The sequence below is a fragment of the Oncorhynchus tshawytscha genome, unplaced genomic scaffold (genome assembly GCF_018296145.1).
Source record: "Oncorhynchus tshawytscha isolate Ot180627B unplaced genomic scaffold, Otsh_v2.0 Un_contig_7015_pilon_pilon, whole genome shotgun sequence".
Lineage (NCBI taxonomy): Eukaryota > Metazoa > Chordata > Actinopteri > Salmoniformes > Salmonidae > Oncorhynchus > Oncorhynchus tshawytscha.
Window position 1 is genome coordinate 4,102 of NW_024609765.1, and position 21,525 is coordinate 25,626.

Genomic DNA, 21,525 nt, shown 5'->3' on the forward strand with positions numbered 1-21,525 from the left:
AATAAATTGTTTGGGTCAGCCGTATTCTTAGAAACATCCATAAAAGGAGCTAAACTTGGCATGTAGGCAAATCTAGCTACCTAACTAACAAGTTACCCAGTTTTGGAGCAGCAGAGGCCTACAGACTATAGGGTTTGAAGCTTGCAAACGAAGAGCAAGTGCTTGTTTCTGCAAATAAACGTGTTACGCGACAGCTGAGCTTGCTGCTAGTCAGAATGTGAGCTAGCAATCCATACCAGTCACTAGCTAGCGAAGTAGACAAGTTAACAAAACAAGTTGCAGTCCAGACAGACAACTACTATAGATAGCTATGTGATTAGCTAAGTTGTCCTCAAATTGTCCATTCTGTTTAAATGTGTTCTGATGCCGAGTCCTTTACACTAAACAGCTCATTTTCAAAGCTAAATCCCAACTTCCACTAACGCCACGGGCCTCTGGTGTGGTAGATGGAATCGCTAGCAGCAGTAACCAGGTCGCTGATGCCGCTACTAGCCCAAATGCCCTCTTCACACCATCATATCAGCTAATTACAAAGACAAATTGTGCCATTAATACAATTTAGCTAAATCAGGAAAAATCACCCGCCCAACAACTGGACGGTTAGCTTCCAATACTGGCTGGTAAGTGGGTCCCATTTTCTTTTGTTTGTCCATGAAGATTTCGGATTTCATTTTTACCTGGAACTGCTTTTCGCACCGGGATCCATCCCTTGAAATGTTTTTGTCGTCGTCATTTCGACTGTCTAATTCACTACTTTCGTATTTCGATATGTAACACGATAAACTACAAAAATGTGATTTTCTAAATCATCCGCAGGACACACAGAAACTGAAATACTGACTCCACCCGACTGAGCGCCCGAGAGACCAGAAGGAAGAGCGCAGCGACAAGTTATCCCAGCCCATAAGGCCCAGCCCACCTCAGTTCCACTCGCTCTGGTTGGACGGACCCTTACCGACCCTCTTTCTGGTTGGTGGCACATACCACCAGTCGACGTCAATCGTTTTTCTTTGAAAGGCAACATTCTCCCCCCTGTGCGAAGCAATTGTCTCAAAAAGTCACCTTAAATCATATTACGTGCTATTTACTACCAGTTTCATTCCCATTCTGTATCTTATATTAGTTCTTGATTTAGATAAAAATGCTGTCAGTATCTTTACAGTATCAATATGTTATCCAATGATGATGAGTATGGACACAATGTTACTCAAGAGTTACTATACTTGTTTGGCTTGTCTTCATACAATAGTCCCACTGTCCTAACATCCTCTTTCCCCATTTTGAGTGACTCTTTACACTGACAGTGCCAACATTGCTACGTTGTATTTTATACAGTCAGTGGAGATCATCAAGCTTTACAGTTCAATCACTGTGGTGGTTTTTCGCTGATAAAATCTCCATAATTATGTTTTCATATTGAAAAGGGGGATTGGTGAGCATGAGCTGTTGTACGCACAAGGACGCACTCTTAAAATGAATGATTACAAATATTTTCACCAGTTTTAATGACCCAGTCACCCACGAAACAGAGACTAAATAAATTGAGTTTGGTTAAAAAGAGAGAATAACTTTATTTTAACAAGACATTTATGAGACAATACAGATGTTTACCTGGACTAAAACATCTCTTCAGGGTTTCCTTATTACAAGCATGGCCTAGTCAAACTATGTTCAAGACATGTTTCATTCTACACAACCACTACCATATAAAAAAGATATAAAACCAATTTTCTGAAACCGACAACAGAAAATGAAGTTGAATAACAAACCAGTCTTATTCGCAAACAGTGAACAGGTGGAAAATAGCTTTTCTTGATCTCTGAATAAGTGAACCAACAAGTCACCAAAACAATGGACTTTTTAAGAGCTGGATCTTGCAGCGTTTATTCGCAGCACACCTTGTATGAATGTTACTCAAATCTGAGTTGTTTTAGAGGAGGTTGTTTATGTACAAAACAGGAAGGAAACAAAGGCAATAATGAAAACACTATACATCAACAGTTATGTATAACTGTGAGCAGGAAGTCTTCCGCATGGTATTGGTTCTGTGGTGGAAAATGGGACAAGCTGCAAAGCAGCCGTCTGGGGGGTGGAGGAAGATGTGGGGGAGTACTTGACATGCTAGTAGAGGCCTCCTGTCTGTTGCTGGAAAACGTCGATCGTATCTTCATCCTCCATTTCCAACTGTCAGGAAAAAGGGAGGAAATTAAGTCAATTTGATATAAAACCTGATTTCATTAGATGACATGGCATTCATGACAAAAATGTACATAAATTTAGCCGTGAATGGAAAACTTTCATTAGAAGACATTTTGCATTTAACATTCTTTTGACATGCACAAATGTTCATTGGTATTCTCAAAACAGGGAGGAACGTCTAATGTATTATTGCTGGAATGGTGTTGTTCAAGCGAAATAGAGTGAATTGATGTAACAAATCAGTTCCTCCCATGAGACTCCTGGATTACCTGTGCAGGTGTGTCTGTCTCGTTTATAGGCTGTCCATCGAACCGGAACCGGATTTGCCTAATTGTCAACCCCTACAGACACAGACACACAGATACTAAATTCCATTAAACTGTCTGGCACAAAACAATCTCTCCAAGTAAAATGTCCAAAGAAAACAACGTTTTCCCAACCCTTGCCAAGCAATCCATTAATAGTGTACGGCACTGAGGAAGCAAGGTTAGCCATTCCTTTAAAAACTCCTGTCGCTTCTCTACTTTGTGAATGAAAACACTGCAGAAAGGAAGGGATAAGGAGATAGGGAAGGGCGTTACTATATTGCCACTCCATATCCACGTTGGCCGAACTCATTTTTATCAGATAAAGGAAGAAACAACAGGATAGGGAGGGAAGTGGCTTCTACTCAACAAAGCCTGTAGAGCCTGGCCTACTTCCATGACTTCACTGGTCTAAAGAGACACACAAGATCCATTATGGATGGGCACGCACACAAGCACACACTGCATTGAGATTAGGCCTGGGCAAGCCTGGATAAGACAGGCCTAGCACTAGAGAGCAAAGGCTCCGTTGCTACATCTCTGCCTCCATCTCTACATCTCTGTACTTGCCAGTGCAAGCAGCATGAACACAATCATTCAAAAAGACATGTAGAACAGAACAGCTCCAAGTACACAAGGGAAGAGAACAAAAAGACCTTTGATATGTTGGGAGAATCCAAAGCCAAGAACCCTATTTTAAAAGTACTTATTAGGTAATGCAGTGTAAATCCCCTCAATTAGCCTGTAAGCTCATAAATAGCACAGATCAGATTGGCCATAATGATCCAGCAGTAAGGCTTAGTATTTACTAATCAGCCTACAGCCAGAGAGATAGGCAAGTTAAGCTTAAGCCTTACTAATGCACATTGCATTGAATATGACAAGTACATTTGGTGCATATTAAAATAAAGGGTATTTGACCAAATAAAACGTCTTTCAAGAACTAAAATCAGAAGAGTGGACAGTACAGAGTCATTACTAAATTACATTTGAGTCATTTAGCAGACGCTTTTATCCAGAGCGACTTACAGGAGCAATTAGGGTTAAGAGCCTTGCTCAAAGACACCAAAAATATATTTCACCTATTCAGCTCAGGGACTCGAACCAGCGACCTTCCAGTTACTGGCCCAACGGTCTTAACCATTAATAGAGCTGGACATTGGAATAATGAGGACGATGAAAAGGAAGATGATAATATGATGAAGACAACACAGCCTATAGCGCTCGTCTCCTGTCACAGACAATGTAGACTACATCTGACAGTGAACAGATCAAAGAGATACAAGTGTATAAAAGGGTGCATGTATTGTGTTCTCTCTTCAATGAGTTTCCTTGTCCTCAATGGATAATATGAGCTGTCATCTTTCATCAATCCCTGTATTCCCATAGTTAGGGTCAGGACTTTTTTCAGGTCAGGTCATTAGGGAAAAGTTTGTGGGCACATAGTCATAAAGCATCTCAGAGTTCAAGTTTATTAGTCATATACCTGTACACATGACATACGTGGAGTACACAGTGCAAATACATGCTTAATTACAGGTTCACCTCTCGACAATAGAAAAGTAATTAAGTAAATAAAAGACTACTAAAAAGAAAACTCAATAAATAAGAACGAGGATTAAAATGTTACTAAGATACAAGGAGGCACTCAAACAAATTGAAGTAGGATATTTACAAATGTGCCAGGGAATTGTGCAATACCGTGTGCGATAATAAATTCTAAATAGACATTGTGCAGGAATATTAATCATTCCTCTTCCTCTCTGGAGGAGAATGATGACATAGGACCAGTTTTGACTTGGCCCGTTTAGATCACAATGAATAAATGACATGGACAGAGCGGGACCTGATCCTTGATCAGCACTTCCACTCTGAGACACTTTATGAATACTGGCCCTGGCCCTATGTATAGGGTAGAGTTGCTGCTACTTGCTTATGGCTTGGCCTCTGTCCAGAAACCACCTCTACCCCCTCGGCACATTATGCAGATTCAAAAGGACTTGATAGGTATAACCAATATGGTAGTAGTTCAACCTTGCCCTCTGATACTGCTGCTGATGTTGTGCACTCAGTGGCATCATCATGGTTGCCATGTCAGACTCACCTGTCTCTCACAGTACGCCTTCATGAGTTTGCTGAGCGGCGTGTGTCTCTTGATCTTGAACTGCACCACCGACCCATCCTGACCCGCCACCTTCAGGTTTATGTGGTCGTTGTTTTCTGTTTTCACTCCCTCCTGATGGACACAACAAACATTGGGGGTGTATTCAGTGAGATGAAACGCAGACACTGTATAAATGTAATGTCTAGAATTACCATGATACCCACTATTACATGTGACAAATAATCAAGTCTGTTAAAAGACAAATAGTCCACCTAATTTCAGTTTAAGTGACAACAAAAGCAAGAATAGTGTAGAGAATCATTGTACCATTCAAACCGCTGTGAAATATCTTTTCCAGAACCAAACATATAGTATTTTCAGTTGTTTGAAGCTGGTGTACAAAAGTAAAAGACTAAAAACTAAACTGAAGAATGGGAAGCATAGAAATAGCACACATATAACAGATTTAACACTTCTTAGACTTGCTTTCAATGAGAATGACATATCTATAACTCACATTTCTATGTGAATTTTGTCAGGTCACCCAAAAAGTGACATATTGCAGCTTTAAACATTGCTAGCTCATATAGACAAACACTGAATACAATATATGGTAACCTAGCTGCTTTTAGAAATGCTAGTATTTACACACTAGGGTTGCTGGGAATTCGCTTGCAAAAAACAGAATAGTCCGCCAAAAGCCAGAAGTTAAATAAAATTAACTTTCATCTTACTCTGCCGATTGTCTGTAGGCTTCGACCTTATGTTGGGGGGAATTTGAGAAAAAACAAACATCTAATGGAACGTATAATGAAACACTTTCCAAACGTGGATCTGTTGTCGACCCATGCAGTTCCTCAGCGAGGTCAGTTCCTCTCTGCTTACCTCATGTCAAAATAAAAGTTCTTGCTATCTTTTGTGCTGGTATGGGGACGTGCAGGACTTTTATTTTGACACAAGGTAAGGGGAGAGTAATTGGGTCTACAATAGACCCACGTTTGGAAATTCTGAATGTTCTATTAGATGTTTTTTCCTCAATGTCCCCTCTGCATAAAGACCAGCCCTACAGACAATCAACAGAGTAAGTTGAAATTGAATTTTATTTAACTTCTGTATTCTTGCAGACTATTCCATTTTTTTGCAAGGTAATTCCTAGTAACGCTAGTGTGTGAATACTAGTGTGTGAATACTAGTGTGTGAATACTAGCGTTGATAAAAGCAGCTAATGTTAACCTTGCCTGGGACGATCAGATACAAATGTTGCTTGGCTGATACAGTTGATGCAAAGCAAATTATTAGTCAGGTCCCAGGCTAATGGCAACCTTGATATGACCATCATTGATTTTAGGCCAGCAGAAACATTTACACAGAGTATTTGTCAGCAGTGTACTGTCTGAATATAAGCAGTTTCTGAACAGTGAAAATAGACCAAATATTTAAAGTTTTATAGAACACTTACAAGGGCCTTGGATAGTTCAGCAGTGACATACAAGTTAATCTGTCTTGACTATTATTTACTTGTTCTAAAAGTCATGGCGCTGTGGCAATGTAATGAGACAAGAAGTGTTTTTGGACAATGTTTAGTCTACAGAGTGGAATTTATCATGCTGACTACAAGGATAGGTGCTTTACACATTCTGGAATTCATCCAAATGAGGACACATATTAAACATGTATGTGTCAAACATCTGATCATTGGTCAACACACACACACACGATTGATGCATTTCAAAATATTGATCATATTTTTACACATGAAAACACATAGGAGTAAAACATGGTTTTTAACACTGTCTCAGTCACACCATTTCACTCATTTGTAACATGCTGTGATAGCTGGCTCCATAAGCAGATGAGAGGGACCCTTGCTGTAGCCATGAATGAATGTAACAAGTTTGTAACTGAAGAAATTGACAAAGTGATGACTGATACAACCACTTGGATCTGAACTGAGTTTGTCAGATTACATTTGCAAATACAAAAGATTAAGAACTGAAGAGAGTGAATGCATTGCTTACTGTCATGTTCAGCTAGCAAACGCTAGTTGGCTGCGATTCAAGCAGCAAGCCACGCGCCCATGCAGGCGCGTGCACAGGTCTTCCGGTGTCTCCAATGGAGTACTTGCATTTTCAAAACTTGAGTCTACTAAGATCTCAAGTAAGGAAATATTACATGTACATTTTTCCTTAGTTCTATTTGAGTTATGTATGTAAAAAAAAATGTGATGAGATGTAAGCATATTTTCAAGCAACTCACCTTGGGTTTCTCGTCAGCCATGGTTACTCTATTTGCGCTTCTCTACGCCGCCACACAACGAAATATACGTGTACGCGCACGTACCCGCTCCCGATTAAAATACCGGCCCTACGTGCGCGATCACAAACACATGCTCGTGCCCTGTACTTCACATTCATTGGCCAACCTTGGTCACAGGGTAAGATGTTGAGCGCTGGCAGAGGGCGGGAATGTCGTAATGCGCGTTTCTGTAACACGTGCACGCGCATTTATAACACGTTCCCTTTTGTTTTGTTTTATGAAAATATTCACCAAAAACGTCCTAATGCTTTGATGTTAACCGTGCCATTGCTGTACATTTGCGCAATAAAAATCAGGTTATTTAAGAAAGTGTACTGAAAGGTCAATGTTTGGGAATTTAAACCATTCTGGAATTTTGTCATGGAAGAGAGGACTGATCCTCAGTAGCCATCTTGTTTTTATAGACCATAACATTCAGCCAACAAATTATGCAGTTGTACCACAGATGGAACAATGAAATATTTGGTTGTACAGTACTTGTACCAAAATAGACATGATCCAGCAAGAAACTAATGTTGCCCACACAGTATTAGATGGATGTTGTTGAAGGTCCAGAATGGTGCAACATTGTAAAAATGCCATATTTCCCTATTATGCCATTGAAAATAGCCTAAATGTTATGAGGAGCATTTCATTCGACAATTAATTATGACTAAAATCTGCACATTAGGGTAAATAAATAACTGTTTGCATCTGGTGGCCATTTGTTCTTCCCACTTTGATCAAATTAGTACCAAAACATTATAATTGGTAGATATTGGTATAAGTACATTTTATTCATTGGAATAATATATTCTCATGGTGACATTACTTGTCAAATTGACAACTGAGTAATTGTGTCCCCTTTAGTGCAAGCTTGCATTTCTAGTCAGGCACGACACAGAATACCTATGATATCAGACATACGCACGCTTTGGGGTCCTTCAGCTGAATGGTTGAAGCGCCTAATTTCTGTATTATATTATTTGAAATGTCAGTATTTGTATCGCTCGTGGATTAAGTTATATTTATTGATTCACCTTATTGATTTGATTAAAGTGGGTGGTAATGGAGGAGGTAGATGTGGAGCCAACAACTACTGTAAGTACCGCTCGTGCTCTGTTGTTGTGGAATCAAAATGTGTCCAGGGCAGGCTATGCAACTTGCTAACGTTAGTTCGCTAACTAGCTGACACTTCATTCAAACGTCTCTGAGCTCAAGTGTCCACAATAATACTGGCATCACTGCACAATGTTTATTTGTCATTTGTGATGACTCGTTTCAGTGGGTTGAAAGATACTGGCAGCAAGGCAGAATAATGTCTAGACGGTTAATCACCTAGCTATGTCCACATAAATAAACTAACGAGACGTTTCTCTTTCAGCCTATCCCTGGGTTCGACAGCAACCAAAAACACTTGGGATTTGTGTGGGGTCCTGGAGATATCCTGGTTTATGAGACCATTTACAAAGCATCAGGTAGATAGGAGAGTTGAATGTATAACTTGGTAGTACAGTCATGACTCAAATCATGTCAAAGTACAAAGCATCCTCCTCTATAACCCACTCTCCCTGTGCGTCTCTTCAGGTGGATCTGCAGGGGGTTGTCCCTTTGTCCATGAGGTCAGGAAAGATGAGGACATCTATTCCCCTATTTTGCGTAAACTCTTCAATGAGTCCCATCACATCTTTGTTGGTCTGCAGAGGATCAGAGAGGATCTGCCCAGCAAGAACAAGAAACCCCAGTAAGGATGGGATAGACTACTTTCTCTTGTAATTCAAACTAGGGCTCTGAGTTTTCCTTTGTCACGAGGTCAGGAAAAACTCCCGGTTCTAAATATAACCAAACAGTGGTGATGTGTGTGACTTAATCTCATAGTAATCTAAATGTTTAGCATTGTAATGGGTGTGCTCGTTTATCAATTTCACTTATTTATTCAGGTTCGTCAGTATTAGCAAGAACTACAGGTCTGTGATTCGAGCATGCATGGAGGAACTCCAGCAAGTTGCAGGTATAGTATATGGCAACATTTCAACAATCATATGTTTATCAATGCAGTTCATAGACAGACTTAAGTAACATGCTATTTCCTCTCACTTTGCAGTTTCTACACAAGATGCAGCATTGGCTACACAGTATGGAAATCAGGTAGAGTACCTGTCTGTGCCTATTCAGTTCGACTAACCACTTACCCCTATGTCAAGGGAACATAACCCAAGTAATATAACATTGAATCAGCAAACGTGAGAAAATGATCTTGCATCAATGATGAAAATGAACACCGTTGTAATGTTATACAACTCAGACTGTTTTAGTGTATCATGTATCATCATGTATCATCACCTGTTTTTCATGATAGGTGTCAATCCTGCTGGCAGTAGAGCTGATCTGGAATCTTTGTGAAGTGTTGTTCATCGATGCAGCTCCAGGTAGAGTTTATGTTTTGTGTGTCAACCTTGATGTTGCTTTGGACACACAAGCATCATCTAGGTGTGAACCATAGAGCTATATAGAAGACTCATCTTTGTATCTGTGCCATTACAGTGTCTGTGATAGCATGGGCAGCACCATTGAGGCTATCTCCATTTTAACGTAATCCATTTTCTTATTTTTCATTGGCCGATTACTCCCACAGGGGTCGCGTTAACGTAGGATTCTGCATTTTTCACACAGATCTAAAATGCTTCTTATTGTAAATTCTGCTAGGCTTCAGGTTTGCTCAAATAATCATGATTTGTAAAATTACTAATTTTGTGCTTCAGTTCCACTTCTCCACTTGGATGAAATATATTTGCTCTTGTCATTGGATCATCAGTGGCTGACAGTTAAATTTTTCTCCAGTAGCAAGTTAAAATGCAGTATTAACTTCAAGCGAAACATTAGAAATATGATGGCCATGCATCGTCTTTGCAAAAATACTTTTTTATTGTAGGCTAATTTAATTATGTCTGGCTGTTTGCCAAATAGTGTTGCACCTCTGTCAGCTGATGAAAACGATTTTGCACTAATGTATTTTGTGTAAAGAAACAATAGTTGCAAGCCCCTGATCACTCTAGTGAAGCCAAAAAGCACGGTTGACTTTCGATATGAAACGCAGGTTAAATGGTTAAAAATGCAAAAACAATTATGGTCTGAGTTTTGAAAATGCTGATTTCTGAAAGCTAACGCGACCCCTGTCCAATCTCGTATAAATCCCCACCCAGTTGACAACTTAAATGGTGGAAGCCCTCATTGTCCACGCTAAAAGGGTTTATATCCATGATGAGTCATCTATCTCTATGGTGTAAACAGAACTTTAATATTTTCTGCACCCTGTTTGTTGTATGTGACCCTCTAGCTGGCTCCCTGGTGCTCCACCTGCTCGACTGGGTGAGGCTGCACAAGGCTGACGTGGATGAGAAGGCCAGGGAGGTGCTGGCGAGTGAGAGCCCCGCAGAGCACCAGGCCTACTGGGACGTGGTACGTACACATACACCCCTCTCCTGTCTCTCTCTGCATTTTTAAAAACGCTATTGGCCCAGTGCGTAGATACGTCAGACTGATTTTTGGCTCTACAGCGTGACCATTTTACTCAAATGTGCCTAAAAATAGATGTGTGCGAACTGAAAAAGTAATGTATGAGCGAGCATGTGATTCATAGTAACACAAAAAATGCTGCCGTAGCTATTTTCAAAGTAAACCTTCTGTTTTTGTTTCATAGCTGGTAGCTAATCACACACAGCACTACAAATACCATATAAACTCAGCAAAAAAAGAAACGTCCCTTTTTCCAGGACCCTGTCTTTCAAAGATAATTCGTAAAAATCCGAATAACTTCACAGATCTTAATTGTAAGGGGTTAATCTCTGTTTCCCATGCTTGTTCAATGAACCATAAACAATTAATGAACATGCACCTGTGGAATGTTCGTTAAAACACTAACAGCTTACAGACGATACGCAATTAAGGTCACAGTTATGAAAACTTAGGACACTAAAGATGCCTTTCTACTGACTCTGAAAAACACCAAAAGAAAGATGCCCAGGGTCCCTGCTCATCTGCGTGAACGTGCCTTAGGCATGCTGCAAGGAGGCATGAGGACTGCAGATGTGGCCAAGGCAATAAATTGCAATGTCCATACAGTGAAATGCCTAAGACAGCGCTACAGGGAGACAGGACGGACTGTGGATCGTCCTCGCAGTGGCAGACCACGTGTAACAACACCTGCACAGGATTGGTACATCTGAACATCACACCTGCGGAACAGGTACAGGATTGCAACAACAACTGCCCGAGTTACACCAGGAACGCACAATCCCTCCATTAGTGCTCAGACTGTTCACAGTAAGCTGAAAGAGGCTGGACTGAGGGCTTGTAGGCCTGTTGTAATGCAGGTCCTCACCAGACATCACCGGCATCAATGTCACCTATGGGCACAAACCCACCGTCGCTGGCCCAGACAGGACTGGCAAAAAGTGCTCTTCGCTGACGAGTCGCAGTTTTGTCTCACCAGGAGTGATGGTCAGATTCGCCTTTATCGTTGAATCGCTGTGCGTTACAGGGAAGACATCAGCTCCCTCATGTGGTACCCTTCCTGCAGGCTCATCCTGACATGACCCTCCAGCATGACAATGCCACCACGCACAGAACAAGCAGTATGGCTGATTTCCTTCAAGACAGGACGGTCAGTGTTCTGCCATGGCCAGCGAAGAGCCCAGATCTCAATCCCATTGAGCACGCCTGAGACCTGTTGGATCAGAGGGTGAGGGCTAGGGCCATTCCCCCCCAGAAATGTCCGGGAACTTACAGGTGTCTTGGTGGAAGAGTGGGGTAACATCATCTCACAGCAAGAACGTGCAAATCTGGTGCAGTCCATGAGAAGCATGAGAAGGTGATGCACTGCAGTACTTAATGCAGCTGGTGGCCACACCAGATACTGACTGTTACTTTTGATCCCCCCCCTCGCCTTTTTTCAGGGACACATTTATTCAATTTCTGTTAGTCACATGTCTGTGGAACTTGTTCAGTTTGTCTGTTTTTGAATCTTGTTGTGTTCATACAAATATTTACACATGTTAAGTTTGCTGAAAATAAACGCAGTTGACAGAAAGTATTATTTTTGCTGAGTTTAGCTTTCCCACCTCGAGCAGCACTGTGAGTGAAGTGCTGAAAAAATACATTTTTAGAAGCGCACAGCGTAGAAGTTGGTTGATTTCACCTGAAAGTCTACTAAAGTGTGAATATCTTCTCATATTTCTTGGCTATTTACATTGTTTTGTTCACATGCTATGTGGTTTTTCAATGTTAGTTTGAGCTTGCTCAACTGCTAGCAAAGAGATGTCGTGGAACTCAAAGGGGCAGCTGAACATTGTCTCGCCTAAATGACTCATATTGGAGGGTACATTGTAGAGGTCGACCGATTATGATTTTTCGGCACCGATACCGATTATTGGAGGACCAAAAAAGCTGCTACCGATTAATAGGCCAATTTTTTAATTTTTTTTGATAATTTTTTTAGAACATTACAACAACAAAAAAATGACAATTACAACAATACTGAATGAACACTTATATTAACCTAATATAATACATCAATAAAATAAATTTAGCCTCAAATAAATAATGAAACATGTTCAATTTGGTTTAAATAATGCAAAAACTAAGTGTTGGAGAAGAAAGTAAAAGTGAGAAAGCTGACGTTTAAGTTCCTTGCTCAGGACATGAGAACATATGAAAGCTGGTGGTTCCTTTTAACACGAGTCTTCAATATTCCCAGGTAAGAAGTTTTAGGTTGTAGTTATTATAGGACTATTTCCCTCTATACCATTTGTATTTCATTAACCTTTGACTATTGGATGTTCTTATAGGAACTTTAGTATTGCCAGTGTAACAGTATAGCTTCCGTCCCTCTACTCGCTCCTCCCTGGGCTCAAACCAGCAACACAACGACAACAGCCACCCTCGAAGCCGCGTTACCCATGCAGAGCAAGGGAAACAACCACAGGCTCAGAGCGAGTGACGTTTGAAACGCTATTGGAGCGCACTAACTAGCCAGCCATTTCACTTCAGTTACACCAGCCTCATCTCGGGAGTTGATAGGCTTGAAGTCATAAACAGCGCAATGCTTGATGCACAACGAAGAGCTGCTGGAAAACGCGAGAAAGTGCTGTTGGAATGAATGTTTACGCACGCCTGCTTCTGCCTACCACCGCTCAGTCAGATACTTATATGCTTGTATGCTCAGTCAGATTATATGCAATGCAGGACACACTAGATAATATCTAGTAATATCATCAACCATGTGTAGTTAACTAGTGATTATGATTGATTGTTTTTATAAGATAAGTTTAATGCTAGCTAGCAACTTACCTTGGTTTACTGCATTTGCGTAACAGGCCGTCTCCGTGTGGAGTGCAACGAGAGGCAGGTGGTTATAGCGTTGGACTAGTTAACTGTAAGGTTGCAAGATTGGATCCCCCGAGCTGACAAGGTGAAAATCTGTCGTTCTGCCCCTGAACAAGGCAGTTAACCCACTATTCCTAGGCCGTCATTGAAAATAAGAATGTGTTCTTAACTGACTTGCCTAGTTAAATAAAGATTAAATAAAGGTGTAAAAAAAAAAACATTGGTGTCCAAAAATACCGATTTCCGATTGTTATGAAAACTTGAAATCAGCCCTAATTAATCGGCCATTCCGATTAATCGGTCTACCTCTCGTACATTGTAATTGATTGAGTATGGAACACTCCAACAAACTTTTATTCTTAAACTTTTATTAATTTCTTATCATAAAAACACTTGCTCAAATACTTTCATTGTGCTCCTTAATTTCTTTGTGTGCTCCTACATTTTTCAATTGTGCTCGTAAAAAAAATTAAACTGTCAGCGTAGAGCCCTGTTTGATCAAAACTAATTAAGTGGATCCTCAAGACCTCCAGTGAATTTGCCTTTTTAAATGGTTCTCCATGATTACTTCCAATGTGGTTGAAATAAACTCGTTGTATCTATGTATTTTATCTGTGCAGACTTTCTTTGCCCAGTTTAACTCCTTTAACTTATGTCTGTGTAATCTGCTATTCATGTTTATTTGTGCACTAGTCTGTATGCAGATATTCTTTGTCCCCTATTGAACCCCCCTCTGTGTCTCCAGGTGATCAGCTACGTGCTGCAGGGCCGGATGGACGAGGCCAGGCAGGTTCTGGTGAAACAGGCAGCTTTGCAGCCTGCAGCCAGGGTCATGTTCAAGCTGCTGGACAACCTGCTCATGAAGATGCCCATCTTCAATGTACATAGTGCATTTCTATCTGAACGTTTCAACCTCCTGAACAGCACCCAGTTTTAACCACAGAATCAAGTAGAAGATGTATATTATATGTATCTCTATGGTTGTAACTCTAGCGCTCTCTCCTCTATGACATCTTACTGTAGCCTGGTGAGACTCAGACCCTGACAGAGTTTGATGTAAAGTGGAGACACTGGCGCGAGGAGGTGGACCACTGTCTCCAGGACCAGTCCTTTGCCAGCAACCGCCACCTGGAGGACATCTGTAAGGTCAGTGGAACTGCCCAATACCTGCCCTGGCACACTTTACCTGCATCTGTGTGGTGACAGGTACACACAGAGTGTACAAAACATTAGGAACACTGTCATAATATTGAGTTGCACCCCCTTTTACCCTCAGAACAGTCTAAATTCATTGGGCATGGACTCTACAAGGTGTCAAACATTCTACAGCGATGCTGGCCCATGTTGACTCCCACAGTTGTCAAGTTGTCATGATGTTCTTTGGGTGGTGGACAATTCTTGACACACACAGGAAACTGTTGAGCGTGAAACTCAGTTCTTGACACACTCAAAGTGCGCCTGGCACCTATTACCATACCCTGTTCAAAGTCACTTCAATGTTTTGTCTTGTCCATTCACCCTCTGAATGGCACACAGACACAATCCATGTTTCAATTGTTTCAAGGCTTAAAAATCCTTCTTTAACCTGTCTCCTCCCCTTCATCTACACTGATTGAAGTTTTTATTTTATTTTTTATTTATCTGTTATTTTACCAGGTAAGTTGACTGAGAACACGTTCTCATTTACAGCAACGACCTGGGAAATAGTTACAGTGGAGAGGAGGGGATGAATGAGCCAATTGTAAACTGGGGATTATTAGGTGGACCGTGATGGTTTTTTGAGGGCCAGATTGGGAATTTAGCCAGGACACCGGGGTAACACCCCTACTCTTAAGATAAGTGCAATGGGATCTTTAATGACCTCAGAGAATAAGGACACCCATTTAACGTCCCATCCGAAAGACGGCACCCTACACAGGGCAGTGTCCCCAATCGCTGCCCTGTGGCATTGGGATATTTTTTTATACCAGAGGAAAGAGTGCCTCCTACTGGCCCTCCAACACCACTTCCAGCAGCATCTGGTCTCCCATCCAGGAACTGACCAGGACCAACCCTGCTTCGCTTCAGAAGCGGTATGCAGGGTGGTATGCTGCTGGCAAACCAGGTGACCTCAATAAGGGATCATAGCTTTCACCTGGTCAGTCTGTCATAGAAAGAGCTAAATGTTTGGTCGTCAGTGTAGCTACCTGTAGTATACAACGTATACCTTAGCCAAAAGTAACTCTCTGTACATGTAGAGTCCATTCTTTGGCTCTGTACCTGCATCTGTGTGAGCGTGAACTGTTTAGGAGCTAAAATAATCTCTTGTTGGTGCTGTCTGTCTCTTCCAACTACTATCCATATGTTCTACCTGTTGATACATTCATCCATCCATGGATTATCCATACCCTCCTAAATAAGTATCCATCCATGGATGATCCATACCCTCCTAAATAAGTATCCATCCATGGATGATCCATACCCTCCTAAATAAGTATCCATCCATGGATGATCCATACCCTCCTAAATAAGTATCCATCCATGGATGATCCATACCCTCCTAAATAAGTATCCATCCATGGTTTATCCATACCCTCCTAAATAAGTATCCATCCATGGATTATCCATACCCTCCTAATTATCCATGTAGATCCTGGTTGGTGATGAGGATGTTCTCCTGGAGTACAAGGAGCTGCTGAGTACCTGGTATCACTTCCTGGTCACCAGACTGCTGTTCTCCCACCCCACTGTCAAGCCCACAGAGCTGCACTACTACGCACAGGTACTTACTACTACACTATACATGATACAGAGTTGCACTAGTATGCCCTGGGACTTACCACAACACTATGAGTAAGTGTCCTGTCCTATGTGTGTGTGTTCCAGTCTAGCATGCACATGTTCCTGGACACGAGGAGTGTCCCAGAGCCCTTGGACAGCATCCTGCTGGCAGCCTTTGAGTTTGACATCCACCAGGTCATCAAGGACTGCAGGTGAGGAGGAGCGTCTATCGACCATAGAAATACAGAAACCAAAGGAATTATATTTCTATGGTATAGAACCCAGGGAGAGTAGCTGTGTTGTTGCTAAGGTAACAGTAACTGTTAATGTGGATAAGATGAAATAAATGTGGGGGCTAGACACACAATGTGATTTCCCCTCTGTCACTCATGTAAACTACTGTTCAGTTTCATATGTTGTGATATTTATGACATGTTATTTGTGCTTTCCAGCATTGCTCTCAACAACTGGTGGTTTGTGGGGCATCTGACTGACCTGCTGGACCACTGTAAACTGCTCCAGTCTCACAACCTACAGTAAGTTAAGGACACTACTGTCCCACAAAGGGTTGCCATTAACTGCCAATATTGTTCTCATGGTAACATTGATCAGAATCATAGAAAGTGAAATTGGCGTGCTCAGCTCAAATGTTTGTGATAACAGGAAGTATTTGAGTGCCGGATTCAAAGGGCATACACTTGAAATAAAGGAAGAACCCACAGTCAATGAAATATTTAGTGTTTTTTTAGCAGCAGAGGTCAGAACAAACGGAGGTGTTATGGTGGCAGCCTTCATCACCGTTGACCATAATAACATGTGTTCTCTGTGTTGATGTAGTTTTGGCTCCAACCTGAGAGAGTTTCTACTGCTGGAGTACGCCTCAGGACTCTTCACCCATCACAGGTGAGACAGACCCACTAGTCTGGTTAGTAATAGATTGGACTATATGCATAACTCCCAGTGCCAACATGTCTGTTTTTCTAATAGATAACTGTCACATATATAGTCACGTCTGCAAAACTACACATGCTGAGGTCCACTGTGTTCAGTAGTTATCTTTTCTAGAGAGTGTTGTCGGCTACGCGTGTAGGCCTCTTCCCCTGTTTGACCTGCTCCAGTGCTGCTCCTATTGGATGATCGGTTAAGCTGTGCATGATTTAACCAGCTATTTCTCTCTGGTCCTCAGCCTGTGGCAGCTGGCTGTGGACTACTTTGACCACTGTCCAGAGTTTGGCCGTGTGTACCTGGAGCTACAGATAGAGCGTGTTCCTCTGGACACGGAGCGCAAGGCCCTGAAGGTGATCAGGATCTGTGAGCAGAGGCAGATGACTGAACAAGGTAGATATGATGCATACACGTACGTACGCACGCATACTCACTCGCGCTTATCCAAAACAGTTGTCCAACTTACTCTCATGCATGAAGCTCTCACTGAGACCCACATTCTGTCTCACTCCCTCAATCGCAACATGGACACTTACTAAAACACACATGGAAAATACATTCAAACTCCCCCTGATTTCTGTCATGCCTGTTGTGGATATCACCCCTAACTCTTTGGTATAATGTGTCTCTCTGTGTTGCAGTGAGGAGCATCTGTAAGATCATGGCCAAGAAGGCCCTGAGGAACAACAGACTGGGCTCTGCTCTCTCCTGGAGCATCAGAGCCAAAGATGCTGCCTTCGCCACCCTCATATCAGAGAGGTGCTGTATGTCTACAGGAGGTTTTACTGATCCTGACCATGTGACCTGTTCAGGAATGCTGTTTTTATTTGCTGGATAGTCGTCGGCCTGTTTTCAATACTTTGAAAATTCCTTCTTCCTTCCTCCTTTCCTTGATGTAACCACTGATCTAACATGAGGGGGTTTATGAAAGCTACGTAGTGGAGTCACCACGTTAGATCTGGAATTACTTCAAGAAGGGCAGCAAAGATGTCCCCCCATGACATCTGCTTCCACACCACTAGCTACCAGACCGCCCTGTAGTCGCTCACTCTCTCACTCCCCACCCTCCGTGGGTTTAACCCTGTCTGTATCCTAGATATACTGTGTCTCTCTGGTCTATAGATGTATCTCTATGGTCTGTATCCTAGATATACTGTGTCTCTCTGGTCTATAGATGTATCTCTATGGTCTGTATCCTAGATATACTGTGTCTCTCTGGTCTATAGATGTATCTCTATGGTCTGTATCCTAGATATACTGTGTCTCTCTGGTCTATAGATGTATCTCTATGGTCTGTATCCTAGATATACTGTGTCTCTCTGGTCTATAGATGTATCTCTATGGTCTGTATCCTAGATGTGTCTCTCTGGTCTATAGATGTATCTCTATGGTCTGTATCCTAGATATACTGTGTCTCTCTGGTCTATAGATGTATCTCTATGGTCTGTATCCTAGATATACTGTGTCTCTCTGGTCTATAGATGTATCTCTATGGTCTGTATCCTAGATATACTGTGTCTCTCTGGTCTATAGATGTATCTCTATGGTCTGTATCCTAGATATACTGTGTCTCTCTGGTCTATAGATGTATCTCTATGGTCTGTATCCTAGATATACTGTGTCTCTCTGGTCTATAGATGTATCTCTATGGTCTGTATCTCAGGTTTCTCCAGGACTACTGTGCCAAAGGGACCTTCTCTGATCTGGACCTGATTGACAACCTGGGTCCAGCCATGCTGCTCAGTGACAGGCTTACTTTTCTAGGTATGGAGTGCAAACGTGTTCATACACAAACATGAAGGACTGTGAACACACAAACAAGCCAACACTCTTTGGCAGGGCTCTAAGCTGTCCTGTTTTACAAGGAGCACGTGTGCAAAGTTGAAAAATATAGGTGCACACAAAGAAATTCAGGAGCACAAATCTAGATATATTTGAGGTAATAAAGTTAGAATTGTATGTTTTTCTAGGCACACTGGTGCTCTTCAATTAAAATTCCAGGTCGCACAGCAAAATATTTGGGTGCATATGCCAGTAAAATGGTCGCACTGTAGAGCCCTGCTTGGTCTTGCATGTTAACTTGACATTCAGTCAGCCACATATCACTCACATGCGCGCGCACACACGCACACACACACACACACACACACTGGATCAGACCCATGATATATTTTGGCCTTTCTATTAAATGATTCTCTCACGTAGGAGAAAAGTGGTCCATATAAGGCTGCAGTCTGTGGCCTAATGCTGTTGTAACAGCTGATGATAACCTACAGCTGGGGAAAATGTAACGTGAGTGTAATGTCTCACTTTACAATTAGTCACTCATGAAGGCAGAACTAACTGTTCAGTGACTATGATGTATATAATGTTATCTTGTTCTTAAACAATCAAGTGGAACCACGGTGTATTTACATTTAGGCCATACAAGTTCTACCAGTGCTCTGTAGCGAATAGAATGAGAATTCAATTTCTAAACAATTCTACAGTGACCATATTGGGTGTCCCAACTGGCATCATGTGTGACTGATAGATGGTTCTCACATCATTTCTGGGAATTCAGTGCACTTCTCAGTTCTATACTTAAAACTGTGGCAAATACATTTTACACCATACTATGTCATTGATACTGTGTCTGTGTAACCAATGAGAGAGCATCATGTGATTGTATCCATTAGTTCATTCTGTTCCCCTCCTGGCCTGGGTCATATTCATTAGGCACCATTTACGGAAGGAAACAGGATGGACTACCTGAACTTGTCCATTAAGAAATGCGCGTTACCGCTTTCTGTAGAGAAACTGTTTTTGCTACGCTTTGCCTTGATGGATGTGATCCTGTTGTCTGCAGGGAAGTACCGTGAGTTCCATCGGCTGTATGGCGAGAAGCGTTTCTCGGATGCCGCCAAGCTCCTCCTCTCCCTGATGACGGCCAAGATCGCCCCACATTCCTTCTGGATGACTCTGCTGACCGACGCCCTGCCCCTGCTGGAGCAGAAAGAGGTCAACTGGCCCACAACATTAACTTCCATCCTTAACTTCTTTCTACTTACCTAGTGTGTAGCATATACCATAGATTGAATTTCCTTTTTTTGGTTTACTAACTAAATATGAACTGCGAAACATCTTTGTAATCTTAAAGAAAATGGATTATATTATGTAATAAATATTATTTAAATTAAGAGATCTCCTTACCTTATTGATTCCTATCAGATCTGTAGGTCTGAATATATGCTCGTAGTTTTGTAGATGGTGCCTCTTTAGGCTAATAGCCTTTTGTTGCAGTCAGTTGGCTAATCTCTGGGCTTGTCCTCTTGCAGGTGATCTTCTCTGCTGATCAAACTCATGAGCTGATGTTCTGTCTGGAGGAGCTGACCTCAGGGAAGAGTGTTCCCACCCCAGACAGACCCATGCAGGTACTGGGTTACACACCCCCTTACCCTCTATCTAATGTCTGTTTCCCTTTCAATCTCCTAATACACTGTTTTATAATATGCTCTAATCTCTACAGTTGCTTAGCCCGGGGTTAGCAACTGGTCACACTGCACTAAGAGCTTCCTTAGCCCGGGTTAAGCAACTGCACTAAGAGCCTCCTTAGCCCAGGTTAAGCAACTGTTCACACTGCACTAAGAGCCTCCTTAGCCCGGGTTAAGCAACTGTTCACACTGCAATAAGAGCCTCCTCAGCCCAGCTTAAGCAACTGTTCACACTGCACTAAGAGCTTCCTTAGCCCACGACTAATAGACTATTCACACTTGCACATTCTAAAATGGGTTAACATCAACCTTAGCCCAGGGCTAAACTGGCCCTGCTCCAGAGAGGGGTTAGCACAGACTTTTCATAGCTAGCCAATCGCACAGTTCCATTGTCACCTAATTTGAATATTGTATTCCAGAAAAGTGACTGTTGGTTTCATTAACATCAAGTATTATATAATTATGAGAAGGGCTTACCAAGAACATTTTCCAAAAGGATTAATTCAAGGTAGAAAGTAGTAGTTGGCGCACTCAACAAAAAAAAACTGATATTTATTTTAGCTCACTTTTCTCTTGAGTGCTCCTTTCTACTTCGAATTAATCCTTTTGGAAGTTTTTCTTGGTAAACTCTTGTCATGATTTGTCATTGTTGTTTAGCAGCCCTCCTTTCCTGTTTGCTGAAGTGTGAAGGCCCAGTTGCACCATTACATCATTGAATATGGAATCACTAAAAACATTCTGATGAGGATCCATTAAATGTGTTTCCCTGTGCGTTTTCAGGATGAGGACATCGAGACGACAAAGATCGAGCTCCTGCGGCTAGCGCTAGCTCGTAACCTGGCCATGGCCATAGTGAAGGAGGGGACAGTGGAAGTTTGACCAACATTTAAAGACAAGCACTTATCTTTTTATACTGTACATAAAACAAATCAAGTCTGATCAAAATGTGCTATTTGATAATAAATAAATGTTTTCATTATTTGAATTTGATTCTGTGGAAATACTTGACATGAACACTGGCCTGGATTCAAATGTGCATTGTCGACAAGCACACTGCACT

At 41.7% G+C, this 21,525-nt stretch overlaps 2 protein-coding genes across 3 annotated transcripts; one reads left to right on the top strand and one right to left on the bottom strand.

Moving 5' to 3' along the window:
- Positions 1 to 1,541: 1,541 nt before the first annotated feature.
- On the bottom strand, positions 1,542 to 7,020 carry LOC112226326 (small ubiquitin like modifier 2). 2 transcript variants are annotated; one of them, XM_042317740.1, is made up of 4 exons: positions 6,865 to 7,019; positions 4,609 to 4,740; positions 2,469 to 2,540; positions 1,542 to 2,184 (listed from the first exon to the last, which is right to left on the bottom strand). In XM_042317740.1, exons 1-4 carry the CDS (start codon positions 6,883 to 6,885, stop codon positions 2,122 to 2,124), a joined length of 288 nt encoding a protein of 95 aa, XP_042173674.1. In that variant the 5' UTR covers positions 6,886 to 7,019; the 3' UTR covers positions 1,542 to 2,121. The 2 variants fall into 2 exon arrangements, with proteins under 2 accessions (XP_042173674.1, XP_024246508.2); XM_024390740.2 differs by lacking the exon at positions 2,469 to 2,540 and having other exon boundaries at positions 6,865 to 7,020.
- A 796-nt stretch (positions 7,021 to 7,816) lies between these two features.
- On the top strand, positions 7,817 to 21,450 carry nup85 (nucleoporin 85). The gene is made up of 19 exons (XM_042317737.1): positions 7,817 to 8,004; positions 8,288 to 8,381; positions 8,491 to 8,647; positions 8,844 to 8,914; positions 9,008 to 9,051; positions 9,263 to 9,332; positions 10,241 to 10,362; positions 14,033 to 14,167; positions 14,311 to 14,433; positions 15,917 to 16,048; positions 16,153 to 16,259; positions 16,500 to 16,583; positions 16,885 to 16,950; positions 17,234 to 17,385; positions 17,634 to 17,751; positions 18,656 to 18,756; positions 19,841 to 19,992; positions 20,310 to 20,405; positions 21,246 to 21,450. The coding sequence occupies exons 1-19, from the start codon at positions 7,972 to 7,974 to the stop codon at positions 21,342 to 21,344; spliced, it is 1,956 nt and encodes a 651-aa protein (XP_042173671.1). The 5' UTR covers positions 7,817 to 7,971; the 3' UTR covers positions 21,345 to 21,450.
- Positions 21,451 to 21,525: the final 75 nt, after the last annotated feature.